Raw genomic sequence first — 18,793 nt, 5'->3', positions numbered from 1 at the left:
ATTGACTTAAAACATATCATTTTTTTTAATAAATATTTAAATTAAAAGAAATAAAGAACTAACTAGTTATAACTTAACATTTTCAAAAAAATAAAACAAAGTAATAGATTTATCACATGTATTCCTTACAGAGAAAAAGGATACCTGTTGCCTGGTGCACAGTCGCAATCTGTTTACTTTAAAATAAAATTCAAATAAAATAAGAGTGTATCACTGTGTACAAGTGGTGTACATGGTTGATTTATGTTTATCCAACAAAGAATGTGTATATAAGATTGATAGCTTTCTTGTTCACACACGCTACCATGTGTCCAACGCATTACCTGACAACAATGAACTTTTAGGCGGGTTATTGTGTACAAGATTCGAACCTTTTTACAATAACTTATATTCTTTCGGCAAATAAAAAACTATACGAGTTTTGTGGAAATTTTGATGATACACTATTGGTTTTATAAAGAATTTCAATGAATAAAACTAAGAACTATAATAGAATATTTATTTAACCTAATTAAAAAATAATAATAATAATTTAATGAAAAATTCACATTACAAAAACTTCTTTAAAATTAGAAACGATTTTTATATTAGTTCTATAGAGTTATGTCTATGGCAAAATGTCTCTATATTTAAAAATATTGATATTATTTAACAACTTCAACACACTCAATGTTAAATTCACTGAATCGTTGATTATGAAAAAGTTCTATGAAGATTTAAATAATTCAAATGATAATTAAACATTGATTGTTAAAATCATAACTCTAGAATATTTTTACACTTCCATCGTATGAAATAGGAACTCTTTTCTACTGAATTTTCAGAACAAAAGACAATTTTTCTCCTAATAAATTTACAATTCGAAATAATTATATTTCGATTTAATTCAAATGTTTGGCATTTTTATGAAAACAGTATGTACTTAAATAAGCTTATTTTTATTCATATAGCTATGAATATTTTTTAATATTAAAATTTACACAAGTATACATTCACTACAAACTTATGAGTTTCAAATCAATATTGAAAATTGCATATCGGTAGTATTACTTGGGTCCATTTAATAATTTACAATATGATATTTATAAGCACTTTACAAAGCTGATAAGTAATTTTGACTATAATAAAATTGATGTGTCGCCAATTTATGGCTCTTCTCTTTTACTAGCTTTAAAAAGTTACATTTGAATTTTATTGCACTATGACATTCAGTAGTAGTCCCATTAGAATATTTGTCGTATACCTATGCAACAATACGTTGCACAATTCTATGAAGCAATAACGTGGTAATTTTTTTCTTTTTAACAGTATTTAACATTTTTATGTTATTTCTGAGATCCTTAAAAAACTTTGTACTCAGTTAGTTTTATTGCTGCGGTTTCAACTAGCGTTAACTAAATGTGATGTCGGTCATTGTGTTAGTAGGGAACTATTGATTTTCCATTATCTGTTGTATAGTTTCTCATTTCTGTCTTGTGTCTAACCAACCTATTAGAAAATAAGAACAATAATATCTAATATCACATTTTTGGATTTTCTTGACAAAGATTAAGGGTATGTGATACTGGACATAAAATATTTTCCATAGTGTTATTGGCTGTTTCTTTAACAAGACAGTTCAATCAATTGTCGATATGTATGAAACAAATACAATAAAAGTATAACGATGTTATACTGTTAATATAAACACTGAATGTAATAATTCTGAATAACAAAACCACGAATAATGCATTGTCATGTCAAATAAATGATTTTTGTATACTCTGTATCTGAATTATAAATTTACTTTCTTCTTTATTAAAAAATAAAAGTTTATCACAAAGACGTATTACGTACAATATGTGGTATTTATTCTGTAAAAATTACACAGACTTTTTGGTTTGTGCGATACGCATATTTAAGTGGTTGTTTTTAAATTTCACGTTTCCCTCGGTTACCATTTTATAAAGTTCATTTAATCACAACTTGGCGCTGATCCTAACGTACATTATCGTAACATATTAAAAACGTCTTAGACATACATCGTCCCGAAATACATAAAATTACGTCATAAAACAAAAAAAAGAGTCAACTTAAAATTGAATTAAATATCATTAAATAATCTCTAGTTACTATATTACAAGTTCTTTTTATAAAAACAACAAAAAGAGAAAATGATAAAAGAAGATACAAAAAATGTATTTATTTTTCTAGTTCACATTATCAAGGGTANCAAAAAAAAGAGTCAACTTAAAATTGAATTAAATATCATTAAATAATCTCTAGTTACTATATTACAAGTTCTTTTTATAAAAAACAACAAAAAGAGAAAATGATAAAAGAAGATACAAAAAATGTATTTATTTTTCTAGTTCACATTATCAAGGGTAAAACTTACATAATAAAAAATATAGTGATGATAAGATAATTATTTATTTTTAATACACAATAAAACTGGATAAAATAGTAATTTTTTATAAATATAAAATTGAATTCAAACTTTTGGGTAAATTATTTAAAACTGTCATACAAACAACCAGAACATTGTTAAACTCATAATCCTTTATTACATAAGGGAAATAATGGTTATTTAGGTCAAAATAATTTTAAATTAACGTTAAACTATGTCCCTTAAAATCCTTAGATAATTTCACATAAAAAAGACAAAATTGAACATAGGCTAGCTTATTCTGACCTAAATAACAATCATTTCATTTGTGGAATTCTAATATACACAATAAAGTGTCATAATATTTTATAAGGAAACAACAGTTTTAATATAAACTTTGTTTTGAAAAAAATAATGTGAACCGTTTGAATTTTGTAAGAAAAAACTTATAGTGATTTTTATATAACATTAGCTTATTGTGACTTAGTTAATTTGATTGCTTAAAAAAATTATGAAGTGTTAAATTAAAATGTTTAGACTAACCGGTATCTACTGTAACATCAAAGAGCTTTGCCACCAGGTATTTTCCTTTCGCTAAGAATAAACTTCCACGATCAGCTCTGGTAAGTAAGCCAACATTGACCAGAATTTTATGACACAAAACGTCTAAATCCAGTTCGTTGGAAACATCTCGAATAAGCTCCATGAATAATTCTCCTTCGTCCAACAGTCCCATATGGTGTTTCCATTCGGCACTGCTTCTAGTAGCTCTGCAAAAACATTAAACATAGTTATAATTTAAATATGTATTATTTATTTTTATTACTTAAGTTTTAATAGTGAAAAAAAAATTTATTATAATACAAATTTGTCAGAAAAAACTTGATTTCATTAAAAAAAAAAAATTATGTAGTTTTCACATTGAACATTGCTAGTATACCAACAATTTCGCCAATGAACAAGTCAATGGATATAATTTAACTATGAGCGATGGTTAAAGTGATTTGCATAATTCACACTTAAGATGCGGTGATTTCGATTTGAAATAACCCCAAAACCAAATTAACGGTAGTCGCCCGTAATCAAACATTATTGTGTCACGTAAACATTGATGATTTAAATACCTAAACCAGATTAGAACGTCACTCATAATTAATAGTATTTACTACTTGGAATAATCTAAATTTAAGACCGTTCTATGTACAAGGAAGTATATGCTTATGTATTTATTCAAGAACCAAAGTTATTAAAAAGAAGAAACTTGTTTCAAAGAACCACAAAAATACTTATAATCTAAACTTATTTGTAACGGACAATTAAAAATTGTATTTTTAATAGTAAATATCAACATCAGACAAATAAATGTGGACATTTTTTATGTTAAGATTACTAAAAAAATAGTCCAAATATGTAAACAATAAATATGTGGTTATTGGGAAAAAGCTTTTTAGAGAAACTAGCCAAATTTTTTCTATAAAAACTGTCATTTACAGCTACAATTGACTGTAATTCTGTATCATTTAAAAAATAATTATGAAAATTAAAAATTTTACTTTATAAAAAATATATACTTATGAAAAAAGTATAAAAAATAAACTATTTAAATCATATAAAATATTTATCAGACGTAGCACTTCTTAATGTATTTGTATTTACAAATATTTATTTAGTCTTGAGATATTTTGAAAAAATAGCCAAACAATATTGTGTTAACAATATTGCTACAAACATATTTTATTCGATTAACTTAATTTTTTCTAGGGTCATTTAAAAATAATAAAACTTTTTATAATAAAACCAAAAAGAAGAAATCCTTGTCAATTTTATTTTGTTGTTTTACATTAAAAGTTCATTGAATTCCGTGAAATATAAGTACATAAACTGTAACTTTATATATGAAGCCATAAAGAGAACTTTATATTTTGTAAGTATCAATTTAGTTGAAGTATTTTCTTCAAAGAAACTATATTTTTAAAAGCATAATATCTGTTATACTACAATAATAAATGCAAATTATAAAATATAATAATTAATAATTGAGTATTAATTCAGTTCGTACAAAAATATTTCAGTATTTACCGTTAAATAATTTTTTGAACTTAATTTTTTTCTATTTCTTACTTTTAAATGAACTGTAATTATTTCATAAAGACAGCTTGAACTATTATCATTTTAACTTTAATCTTACTTTAAATTTAAATTATTAATCACCAGTAAAAATTTGAAAAGATAGTTTGCATTTCTTAAAATACAGTAACATAGTACATATGTCATGAATAATTACAATAGAATTATTGATGTATTAAAAGTGTTTTATCAAAATTAAAATAGTAAAGACAACAGTAATTATTCATATCACCATGATACTTATATAATTTATCAAATTACCTATTGGGAGATTTTGATCTTTTTATCGGAGAAGAGGCTAACCATGTGTTGAACATTTCGGATGTCATCGATGCTCGTTTGGCCCGACCAACCGATAATGAGCCACCTCGATGCTGGAGCCGAGCCCGAATCACTCGTTCCACAAGGTCCTGTGGCGCTTTCTCGCATAACCATCGTTCCACTTCTTCTGGATCTAAATCCATCGTCACCTTGTGCCTGTCACACCAACCCGGTGTGCGTCCTCTGCCCATAAATCATCATAAGGCCTCTGAAAAAGGTTCATTAATTAATAATTAATCTTGTTTTACAGTATAGATCAAACAAAAACATTTAATGTCTAACGTTTCATTAACATTTAACTATATTTTTTAGGTTAGTACATTCAGTTCACCTAATCTAATTTTACCGTATATTTTACCTTTTAAGTATAATAAAAAAATATTAGCAGTTTTAATTATTTAAGTAGTTAGATTTCAAAAAAAAAATGTTTAAGTATATAATATTTTTAAGTGTATACCATATATGAGTAATTAATGCATATTCATAATCGCATCATTTAAATAGTGTAAATTACACTATTTGTGCAAAAAATTTATATTAAATGTTCTACACATTATAAATCTACAAAGCTAAATAACATTATTTTACAAGAGAAAATTCCATAAGTTCTGGACATAAACTATGCATATTATTATAATACTTAAGGCGTGGATTAAGTTTCGATGAATATACATAACTTTGTTGTTCAAAATATAATTTATTATACAAAAAACAATCTCACGTCAAAATTTCGGCTTTGTGAAAAAACCTTAACAAACCAATCATAACTTTTATAACATAAAATACAATCAAATATTCAATCAATAAGTAATCTTCCGAAAGCGTTTTATGAGTAAAACACAATTCTGAATATGAAAATAGGCTAAAAATAAATCTTCAGTTTGAAGAAAAGATCAGAATTTTCAATATTTTGAAGTTTTGTTCAGTGTTATTTTTAAATAAATATTGTGTTATTAATTTTATATCAATTTGAATATTTTCTTTTTAAATAGTATCTATAAACTTCAAGAACATTTTGAAGTGGATAAAGAAGAGTATAAAGACCAATGAAAATTGTTAAACATTTATTTTAAGACTATCTTAAAAGTATTATGAAACATAATTCCTTTTATATTGCCAATTATTCTAATTAAAACCAACCCCAGTTTTTTTTCATACGACTGTTTCGAATTAATTTTATAATACGGAGTTTTTTAATGCAGTAATATACAGTTTCTAACTTTGAACTTTTTATGAAAAACGAAAGAATTAATAATTTATGAAATCGAGTAATTCATTGTCTAGCGCTAATTACCAAAACAATTTTAAGATGATTAATTATAATGTAATAAATTACATTTAATAAAGCAATAATTAAAAACGTGATAAATTTAGAACTCAAAGAATAAAAATTGTTTATAATATTNAAGATGATTAATTATAATGTAATAAATTACATTTAATAAAGCAATAATTAAAAACGTGATAAATTTAGAACTCAAAGAATAAAAATTGTTTATAATATTACAACTGATATAGTTATATTACAGTTATTATACTTAACATTAAAATATTATATTAATATAATAAAAATTAATTCTTCTTCTTTTTCCTCGCTTAAATACCATCTACTTGGTGTCGACTAATAATATAATAATAATTAAATGTATTTGTAAATGTACTATAAAGTTAAAATTATGGACAAGTCTCCAAAAATATGATAAAACACTTACAAAATGAAATCCAATGATAGTATATTTAAAGAATTGTTCAGTAATATTCAATTAACTATTATTACTTAAATTTAATAAAAACGTTTAACAATATTAAAAATAATTTCAGATGAAATAATCTATTTATTTTTCAATAATTAGTATGACTAAAAAGTAAGACAATTGTAATTGATGGAGTGGTTTATGTACATTCTAATTTCAGTACATAATGCTAAAAATTGTAAAATTATATTTAAATAAATTGAAATTCATTTTTATTGATCTTCAAATGATAAATAAAAATTCTGGTTGTGTTTTTACAAATTATAAGAGTTAAGTATTTATGATAATTGAATAATTTAATATGTATGTTATCATGACAAACCTGTCTAGATCGTGTCATTAAAGATGTATTTCAAATGACTAGTTAATACTTAATTATTTTACAGCTAAATAAAATTTGTTCATAAAAAGGTCAAACACATAAAATAGCGAATATATTTTAATTCTTTAAGGAAGGATGCGTGATTACTATCAAGTCACAGACCTTGTTTTTTACACGCATTTCGTGAGTACGGTACGTTATTCATTTCAAAACATTTGTGAAAATTCAACCTTTTTTACACACATACATTTTGGTTTTAGAATTTTAGTTGACTTAACTTTGCATTAATTTGAAAGCGAATGAAACAAAAATTCTAATCAAATAAAAAATATCTGTTTTACGAGCATAAGATAAATGTTTTAAATGTTTCAACACATTTCCATATTTTGTTATATTAAATGGTTACTTGATGAAATCAACCATCATAGATTATAGTAAGCGTAACCTAAATAAACCCCAATTTGTAAGTATGTCAAATTAATACCTTTATAAAAAATAGGTAAATAAAGTGGCTAATAATAATCTTTTCATCAAGCTATCTAATTGATGAAATATTGAGATTCTATGTATGTAATTAATTTTTATTATACATGTTGCTCAATTTTTTTTTAGGTACATTTTAGATAAAAAAAAATTAACTTTAATGGTACTTTCAATAATATTGGTTTATAAATTAAAGTAATGATAACGACTAATTGCAAATTATAAAAAATAATAACCAAATTATTATTTGGTGGAAGTATCAAAACAAAACCATTTAAGATTTTATGTTGTTGTTTTTTTAAGGCAAGGACAATCAAATACCTGCACCATGACCTGATTATTTCAATAAATAAAAAGTACATCTTAAAATAACAATCCAAACATTTATAATACATAGTTTATTGACTAAAACCTCCTCATTAGGTTTCAGTGTAACTGAAATACATTACAACACCTTCATACAAAAATCACGGAACTCGATTTTTCAACATTTATTTGAAGAGCAAAAAAGAAAAGAATATTTCATTTTTTTATCAATAACAAAATGAATTTTCAAAATATTGTATTATTGAAAAAAAATTTTTTTTTTCTAAATATTTAAAATATTATAAGTATTTATTTTATCTTTATTTTATTTTTAAGTATTTATTTAATTTATCGGAAAAAAAAATTCGAAATTTTGAATAAGTTTTGTTACCTATTAGAAAACTAATTGTGTTTTCAGAAAAAATCTTTCACATAAAATAATGATAACAGTCAACACAAATATATATATTTTTTAACGTTTATTACCGTTAAAAGTAAAATTTACTTTGTCTAATGTAATTGTACATGTTACGATTTATGTACGCTAATAAATAATTTCAAGTATAAACGACAATTTGTAATCAGTATTTTACGGTCAACAGTATAAGTGCGAACTACATAAAATTATATCTATATTTTAAAACCCCCTACAGTGGAAAAACATGATTTTATACACTGTATGTTATGTGATTTATGCTTACCAAACATTTACAATGAGTATTCCCCTTGTTGGTTGTCATTTTTATATAAAAATAAAAGTAAACTTGTAAAAATACATTTCACATTTCAAAATTTAAAATTTCCATTTGAATAATAAATGAGTTGATACTGTTTGAGATTAACATGTATTTGTATAAAAAATGAAATAAAATTCTAATTGAACATTTTTGATATTACAAACATTTTACGGTGAAGCTTACTTTATAATTTTACTGCATAACTAATTAGTGTTTTAAACTAATTTGTTCTCTAGTTATAATTGTTAATAATTAAGTAATATTTGTAATTTAATTATTCCATTGTAATATACGATAACTCAAAAATTACGTCGCTACTGTTTTATACGAATCAAAAATCTATTGTAATGTACAACGTATTAGCTATGGGTCGAATTCTAAGCAATTTTTAAACACGACCATGTGTCTGATTTCACNTTCTAAGCAATTTTTAAACACGACCATGTGTCAGATTTCAAAAATGATCTTTTTTGGAGCCATAAAACACATTAATCGCCATCGTTATACATCAGACCGTAATTTATCTTTGTCTGTCTCTGTTGTTACGAGGTGTTGTGAGCTTAATTTTCATAGCTTTTGTCAAAACAACAAAATTTAAACTCGATAGTAAGATGACGGAGAGAGAGAGAGAGATTCAGTCTTATATAGACAACGTGCAAATAGAATTAAAATAACAAGTAAGATATATTTGAAAACAAAATACAATTTGATCTAAAAAAAATAATAATAACAGTTTCGAAAACATGCTATTATTTAGTATGTTATACAACAGTTAAACATTATTTTACTAAATAAAGTGTACATACTTTATACAGTATACAACTCTAGAGGTAAACTTTCACAAATCATATTTTTGACAAAAATGTGTTGCGACTATTTTTCAATATTCATTAAATATACATTTCAAAACAAATTTTTGATTGTTTACCACTGATGTACTAAAATACAGTTTCATTACAATACTCGGTGTATAATATACACTAAGTATTGTAATGAAAAATAAAAAGAGAACTTCTAGAAGATAAACTTACTAGTTAATAGTATAAAGTTGAATTAAGAAATATCTTAATATAATTTTTAATTAGCATCGCTAGATAAAATATAATAAACTATTTCAATGCTTCGAGGGTTAGATTAAACAAAATATGATATTACCCTAATAATTAAAAAATCTGTACTTATATTAAAGCTGATTATCTAGAAACCAATTTTATCACTTTATTGGTAAATTAGATATTTATACGCCAAATAAAATAACTTGAACTTTTAATAGGAATTATCTAATATGTTCTTTGTGATAAAAAGAAGTAAAAAAAAAAAAATTATAAAAAAAGTATAGAATTGTAACAATAAAATATTATATTAACTATAGATAAATAAAATATAATTCATACAGAATGAAGAATTAAAAATAAAACACTAATTTTCGGAGAAAAAATATTTGGTTCAATAACAACACTTATATGTAGTAAAATGATTTATTTTTTATCTCTGACGGATAAAAAACCTTAGATTTAATTTTCTATAAAATTATAGAAAAAAAATAATACAAGCAATTATATTCTTAAAATTCTATTTTATCTAATGAACCGTTATAGACATTTTAATATATAAAGTTAATATGTACCGCTGGTAGATATAGCTTGCATTTGTGTATAGGTACTCGGCATAATAGCATACCAAATTTTTAATGGTTTATACCCCAAAATGTGTTAAATTTGAAACATTTTTATTTATTTTTAGGTAAAAATTTACTTACCCATAAATTGGCTTATACAACTTTCATTCTAATCCCAACATATAGTGTTTGTACACATTATTGTGGTAAATGTTTATTCGGATTGTTGACTAATAAAACCTTTTTGAACCATTTGATTGTTATAAAAAATAGTTTTGATATGCTTAATCATATTTTTAAAAATATGATAGATGTGGTCTATATTGGACTATGCAGAATGATTCATTTAATATAAATAATTTTATAATTAATTATTTTTATGTTCAGCCTTAATAACTTATAAATGTGTCGATTTTATTTCCTTAAATGGCAACATACATAATTAACTATCTTATTTAATATAAAATGATCTAGTTCTTTAAATTGTCATTAACCAAAAATTTTCTTAATTAGTTCATTATTTATTAAATAAACTAGTTAGTATATATGTTGCTATTTGAAAAAATAAAATTGACACCCTTTTAAGGTATAAGGGTTGAAAATAAAAATTACTTCATGATTAATAAATTAAGAAAAACATGTATCTAAAAAAACCAAGTCAATAAGTCTCATCATAATTTTAATTTTTTGGTTATTTATATAATTTATGATAAATAATTCATACAAAGCATTTTATAAATAAAGCTCATATTTATATGTAATTATAACTTTTGTTTTAATCACCCTAAATACAGTTACAAAATTCAGTTAAATTAAGTTCTGGTGAATAAGTTTATTTACTGAAATTAAAATATAACCTTTTATACCCTAACTTTACATTGAATCGTTATTAATTATACTTATTGGTAAAAGTTTTATTTTAGAAAAATATGTTTATCATTTTTTTATGAGCTGTTTAAAGTTTAAATTCAATTTAAAAATCAACTATTTATTTAATAAAGTTTCAATGGTAGACTCACAATAAACTTTTTATAGTGTTTTAAAAAGTAATGCGGTTCCTAAGTACATTTTATAAACTAATATTTTTAATCGAAAACTTTTAAATTTAAAAAAATAAATAAAGAAATGTAATGTTCATTAATTATCTAAAACTGAAGCTTCGATAAATGCTTGTGAAGCAAGTTTCTGCGTTAAAGAAGTTATTTATTTAAGAAGCATCCGGGGAAAAAGAGCGGAATTTCAAACTTTTTTATACTAAAAGTACTTTTTACAATTTTTATTACTTATCTAACAATATTTAAAATAACAATACATGTTTTGTGTCTCGAGTTTTATTGACTAAGATTTAAAAATTATCTGAAAACTTTTATATACATACTTCACTTGCTTGATCGAAGGATGCTTTGTAATACATCATATAATTCGATGATAAAAAAAGTTAAATAATTTTGACAAAAAGGTTATATCAAATTTTATGCTGATCTTTCAGGTAGAAAACAATAATTTTAAAATCGGTTTATCAAATAAACACGTTGTTCAATACAATGTCTGTGTAATTTCACTAGTTGGTAAACAATTATTATTTTTCAATTAAAAATATAAATGAGGAAAAATTTTATAAAATAATATTTAATCGATAATATTTTATGTTACTACAAAAAATAGTTATTTTAAAATGTTTTTAAAATTACACGTATATCCAGATTAATTGTAAGCTCTTTAAATAAACTGAACATATAAGTCGATTGTAATTTATACGGCATTGTTTTACCAAAGTTTTGCTAAAATCTTATTTAACCCTGCTTAATTTGGATATTTAAATTGAACCAAAGACCGATTATAAGACCGCTATCGACTCACTTCCAGTCATTACTTTAAATTGATAATAAATTCTGAAATTCTGATCCAAAAGTTATTATCGACAACTTATTTATTACTTGGAACTAAAAAAAACTGACACGAATAATTATAAATATTTTTTTTATTTTTCAAGTAAATTCAGGTATTGTATTGTTTTTATTTTATGAAATATATTTAAATGGCAAACCCATCTACTAACTCAAAACTTTTCTTGTGTAAATCACTTAATATTAGTACAATATCTAGAGCAAAGGACGCAGAGTTAAAAAAAACTAAAGTAGTTTATAGTTAAAATGAGAAAATTATTTCTTTTTGACGCTATTTATTTTACCTATTACTTAATCCAGCAATTTTATAATTCATTAAACATGTATAAAACAATTTTAATAAAAGTTAATTGTAGAAATTAATTTTAGTTTTTGCAAAAAAACGAATTCGATACAAAATGCATTATGTTACTCAAGTTAAAAAAAACATTCCAGTATTTCCATTCAGGAAATTTAATTTTTTAATTTTTTTTATTTATTTTTTTTTTTTCGTAATAGTAGTTCAAACATTACTCTTTCAAAAAATCAGTTGGTAGAAATAACACTTATTTATATTTTTAAAACTATAATACTGAGATTATCATTTAAGAGACATTTTATGAATATTATTGGTTTAAAATATGCTAAACTACTTCAGTTAAATTATAACTGAGTAGATAATTTTAATAATTTCTATAAAGATCATTTTAACGAAAGTAAAGTATTCAATATGAAAGTTCTTTGTATTATTGTTACAGTTAGTAAATAAAGTAAAAATGATTTTTTTCTGGTACTTATTTCTCAAAGTATACAGTATAATACATTATTTATACAACCAAATAAAAATATAGATATAAATCACAGTATAGTATAAACTGCTTGTGGTGACTTTTCAAATGAAATATTATCTGGGAGCGCGAATAGTTATTCATTTTTTCCGCAGTCGCAATAAACTTCATCTTTGTTCGTAAAACTCTATAAGAATTCATTTTTACAAATATCTCATTGATTTATCGGTGCCCACGCGGTTTTGAAAGATATCAATAAAATAATTGATAACCTATAAAAGATTTAAAATCAAGTGTAAAGGAGTGAAATTCGACGAAGAAAAATGTATTATGAATGAAATTGATAGAAATATTTAACCTTATAAAAATTTCTTTTATGAGTATGGTATTCACAAAATACTACATTAAATATAAAATATTATATCCATATTTTAAATAAAAAAAAATACAGGTATAGCGAAAATCAAAGCTCTGTTTTATTAGTTATTGTTACATTTGCATTGCAGCAAGTCCTATTCCAATGGAGTCCACAAAATGTGTTACTTTGTTTTGTTAGTAACAACATAAAACTAAATTAGGCAGACTTACTGTCAACAAAAGTTTCGAAGCACGTTGAATAAAAATTGGATTTTCAAGTAATGTATTGGAATTTAGTATTGAAATTTACATAACGTTTATGATGCGTGTTCCGTTAATAAAATAACTCGCATACTTCACTGGTTACACATTTTATAGAATATTTTATTATTGCACTAAACGCATACCAAATAGTAATTCAATTTATCTTATGCATATTAAAACGTACAATTAATTTTACTTAATTGAAGAGGAATTCAGAAATCAATCTTTTGAGCAATCTAATTTAAAATAAACTTTGAATCTTGATGACTGTTTTAAAAATTTTCTCATGTCGAAGAATATTTTAAAAATTATTCGTATACAAATTTATTTTTACATTGAAATAGAATTTTTTTTAACTAAAATATACACTTAAAACAAATAATAATAATATTACACATATTTGACTATTTTAATATTATAATTTAATATTTAATATTTTTCTTAATATGGAAAAATTCGTTGAAAATTAATATTAAAATATTTTTATTCAGACATTGGTTTTGAACGTTTAAATTATCTTTCTTAGCTTGCTTTTTACTATTACTAATAATAAAATACGTTTTAGCTTCGATGCGAAGCTGAGAAGGTATTGGTTTTACTAAGATGTTTTTTTTTTTTTGTGTCTGTAACCACTTTTTCTCAGCTCTCACCGAACCGATTTCTTTCAATGATACGTCAAAAGATCACAAATCGTATCTAGTCGAAGACATTACTCTCAAAAATTAAAAAAAATTCCCTCGTTCCCCGTAAATGGGGGAAACCTCCAAAAAAATTACAAATTTAAAAATCGCTAATTTTCGAAATTTTTTTTACTTAAAATTGCTATTACTTTTTTAAAAATAATCAAATCAATATAATTTTTTTTATATAGATGCATGATATCATTACCTTTCATTTGGTATATTTTTTTTTTATATCTGACCCTTTACCTGCCCACAGGGGGGGATTTAAAATTACAACTTTTTCACAAAAAATTAATTTTTTCAACTTGACTTTTGAAAATGTTCCGGAAAGTCTGACACTTTTATATATATATTAAATTAAAGCTAATGTAATGTACTTTATAATGAAAAAAAAAATTTTCGGACTTTATTTTATCTTCACGGTGAAAATGGCTACCAAATGCTATTATTGTGTGAAAATTCTCGATTTTATTTTTTACATTTTTAACTTTATTATGACTATAATTTTTTGAAAAATGTATGGATCAATACAAGTTTTTCATGAGAAGTAATATTTATATACATCTTTCATTCGACATACTGTTTTTTTAAATCGGATCATTTCCCTATATACGAGGGGGGTTTTTTTTGATAGTGATTTTAATCACTGTCAGATATCATTATACTAGATCCAACTATGCCACGTCACCACTGTGCCGCGACCCCCCTGTGCTGGTTTTCTTTTTATCTCTTATATGTATGTAACGAACATAAACAAAGTAAATTTAATTTAATAACCTAGAATGTTGTCTTTTGTTTATCAAAAATTCTAAAGAACTTTAAAAGACATTATAGCTTTGAAACTTTTACAAAAGAGTATAATTAACTACAAACAAAATTAATCGTTACACGAGGTACTTATAGTAAAATAAATAATAAAACTATATAAAATCGAACAACAACATAATAATTAAAATGTTATTATTATTATTAATAGTGAAACGCAAGCTAAGAAGGATAATTTAAACGTTCAAAGCCAATGACTTGATAAAAATATTTGTATATTATTTTTTAAGTAATTTTCCCAAATTAAAAAAAATATTCGATTTGAGACAAACACGTAAAAAATATGTACACCATTATTATTACTTGATTAAAGTGTATATTTTAGTTTAAAAAAATTCTTAATGTAAAATAAGTTTGTATTCGAATTATATTTAAAATATTTAATATCGTAATGTGATTTTTTCCTCTTTGATGCATTTTTTTGACCCATATTTATGATAGTTTTTGTAAAAATTATTGTTTTTTTTTTTTTTGTGAAACGTAATTATTCGATCAAAGCAAAAATAAAAATAAAAGATCGGCATGCCGAACACGTACAGTGAGTCGAGTAAGTATTCGGACATCGACTAGAAAAAATAATCTGCATCTCGAATTGCCATTGATTTGCAGACCTTGAAGTATAGTTAATCACTCGTTCAAACATTTTTCTGATGGTATTGACTATACTTAAAGGTCTATAAAACGATGGAAATTCGATAAGCAAATTATTTTTTTAAATATCCAAGTTTTTACTTGACTCATTGTACATTTTCCATTCTTGATTAAATGTTAAAGGTACAAATAATTACTACATATTTCCTTTTTCAGAAAAATTGTGTATTCTAATAATTTGTTATCCTGTTCTTAACGTATTAATTTATCACACACTGAAATAATATCACAAACAATTACCTATAGCATTTAAAAAATAATGTTATTTCAATTAGCCTGAATTTTTGTGCTGTTCACAGAAATATCGATCGTCGTGCACCGAGAGACCGACGGTCATCCTCACATTGTTAGCTTTTATATTATAGTTTCCTTTTATCTTTAACCGTTTCTTTTATCTTCATAGCATGATAAGATTATATTAATTTTGATTGACGAGAAAATTACCTGGCAAATTCTGTCCATTAAATCTTGAAAATTATTACACTTATTACTATTAAATTTTAAAACTATAACAATTCAGAAATTTTTTTTTTATTTAATACATTATTCTGTTTGATTTTATTTAGTCTTATCATAAATGCCATTAAAATTAAATTTCATATAGATATTAATTATTATTTAATTTGAAATAATAGAAATGTTTGGTGCGTAATAAATTTAATACCTTACATAAATTTAGTGATTGTACTTTTTATTTTCTAATAAAAATTAATTAGGACGCAAATTGTTGAGAGAAGCTTCACCTCTATATATTTACAAGTATTAATGAATTGATAAGAAATAACAAGAGTATGTTAGACAAACAGGGTGATATTATGTTGCACATTATGCTATGGGCGGTTAACTCAAATTCTAAAAAAACATAATGTAAAAATTAAGCAGCTAAGAATTATTAAATTTATTAAATATTTGATGGTAAAAGTTATTATATAAGATAGGTAACTGAACTTAAGCATTCTTTATATAAGACATTTTTAAAACTGTTTTTATGGTATAAGATAAAACATATTTTACTTAGATTAATTTTTTTTTTTTTATTCAAAAAACTAGTTATTTTAAAGTTTTTTCATAAAAATATTTTTTATGGGATTTATTACTCTTAGAAATGTTAACTAACGGCTTTGTTGAAGAATTTCTTTAGATATATTATACCTTTAGTTTACAAAACAGATGTATGCTTATTAAAGCATACGGAATCTTTTCTGAAATTAACATTATCATTTAAGCAAAATAACGCTTAATAATTTTAAATGAACTTTCATTATGCTTTATGAAAATGTAATTACTTGAACTCATTTTTACAAGCGTCAACATTTGTCATTACTATCATAAAAATCATCAATATTTAATTTACGGATGTTATGATAATAATAGATTACTTGTGGCTGCTATTATTTAAATTAATAATATTTTTTAAATTTAAATTTACGAATGTTGTACAGAATACAATTAAGAATAATCAATAAAATAGTTTTTATATTATAATGCTTATGTTTTGTGTATCCCATGTAGCCTCTGGTAGTTCGGTACTACTATGATCCCTAATGCTGTCAGATTATTGAGATTCGTGTGTATTATATTCAATATCGATGAAAAAATTATTCCACTGTTAAAAGTATTTAGTCATTATTTAACACTAATTTTTTAATTGAAAAACACTTGGCTCTTCATATGATTTAAGTAACATAAAGACGATGAACTTTTATAGTTTAAGTACCAGGTTACTTAACAGTAAAATTGTTTTATTTCGTTAAAATTGATTGTTCACTTGACTAAATACATTTATTAATATATTGAGTCAATTTGTAAATGTCACTTAGATACTTAGCGTTGCATAATTTTGAGAGTGAATTCTTTATGACCCGTAACTATTACAGTATACGCTACCATTATAATTGAATTTTCGACCTTTTCTACTTGCTGCTTGATATTTTTCTGTTTTTGGCCCGATAAAACATTTTTCTTATCGCGCATACTTTAAGTTCACTCGGCTGTAATGATTTAAACGTTTGACTTTTTTTTTCATAAATCGGTTACTACAAGTCTTAAGATAAATTTCAACTAAACAGAAATTATTCAACGCGTAAAATAAATATGACACAAATTTTACTATTATTTTAAATTAAGAAAGTCATCTTGAAAATATTTACTAATTAACTTGTGAATATGAACGAAATGAGTAATTGATATTTTTTTTTTACTTATAATTTAAAAAAGTTTCTTCGAACAAAAAATACTTACATCAGGTAATACATTCTATAGACACAATTAAATAAAAAATTTTATTTTTATCAAATTGCCGTATCATTTGAATTAGTACTATATAACTGAAATTGAAAATATTTACACTATTGTAACATACCTACAGCAAAATGTTAGATTTCCTAAGGGATTAAAAGTAAGTAAACGATCTTACAAACTCGTTATCTTGACACTCACATTTTTGACTGACGGTTTTGTCGGTGTTTTTTATCCTTTCATAATCTACTCAAAAAAGTTATTAATCAGTTTTTAAGCTTAATTCAAAGTTTCATCTGAACTTTATAACAATTTATTACATCTTACAATCTAAACTTTTCAAACCATTACAAGAGTTTTCAAAAATTTTAAGTAGCCATGGGATTTTTATCGTTAGTTATAATAAATATACAATGTTATACAAAATAACATTTGTCATGTATAAAGAAACCCTTACTTGTTTGATAATTACAAGTACTTTATGCTTGAAAATAGCATTCATGAGTTCAGATTTTTAAAACAGTTAAATTTAGTGAGGTATCAAATAATGAAGAAACTAATTAGTGACTAGTAATAAATTTTTTATAATGGCTATAAAGTTAATTTTTTTAAATATACATAAAAAAATTCTGCCATTAATATTTTTATTTTTATTGTATTCAGCCATCATATGTATTATATATATATATAATATTTTATAATAGTTAATAATTTATTGATGCATATTTCATTAGATTATACTAGTTATTTGATTTTTGTTTTATAACTTTAAATACATAGTGTTTTTATAGCTTGACAATATTCATTTATTACTGTAATTATTTTTAAGAAATAGTTTGTAAACAACGTTTGTAATGGAACATATTTTGAGGGAATAAAAAAATTGATCCCTAGAAAGTGGGGCACAAGACTTGACGCTATTACAACATCGTAAACTTGCCCTCTAACTATTGTATTTTATTTTTTTTTCAATAGAGTAAAAAGAAGTATGTAAAATTTTTTCCTTAGTAATATTTATTTCGATAGAAATTTCAACAAATTAATTTTATTCGTTTTTTAGCTTCG

General features: G+C 23.7%; 1 protein-coding gene across 4 annotated transcripts in view; it reads right to left on the bottom strand.

Annotated features, from left to right (window-relative positions):
- LOC126900221 (cGMP-specific 3',5'-cyclic phosphodiesterase) overlaps positions 1–18,793 on the bottom strand; it is a 46,378-nt gene that overhangs the window by 10,613 nt on the left and 16,972 nt on the right. For all 4 annotated transcript variants that reach the window (XM_050675755.1, XM_050675753.1, XM_050675756.1 and 1 more), the window contains exons 2-3: positions 4,757–5,024; positions 2,912–3,138 (exon numbers count right to left, since the gene is read on the bottom strand). In XM_050675755.1, coding sequence (XP_050531712.1) covers positions 2,912–3,138; positions 4,757–5,007 — 478 coding nt within the window. In that variant the 5' untranslated portion in view covers positions 5,008–5,024. The remainder of the gene's footprint in view (positions 1–2,911; positions 3,139–4,756; positions 5,025–18,793) is intronic.

Source organism: Daktulosphaira vitifoliae, unplaced genomic scaffold (genome assembly GCF_025091365.1).
Source record: "Daktulosphaira vitifoliae isolate Bord-2020 unplaced genomic scaffold, ASM2509136v1 Scaffold_3, whole genome shotgun sequence".
In the NCBI taxonomy this organism is placed as follows: Eukaryota; Metazoa; Arthropoda; class Insecta; order Hemiptera; family Phylloxeridae; genus Daktulosphaira; species Daktulosphaira vitifoliae.
The sequence above is the reverse complement of the archived record's forward strand: the minus strand, read 5'-3'. Positions and strand labels throughout refer to the sequence as shown.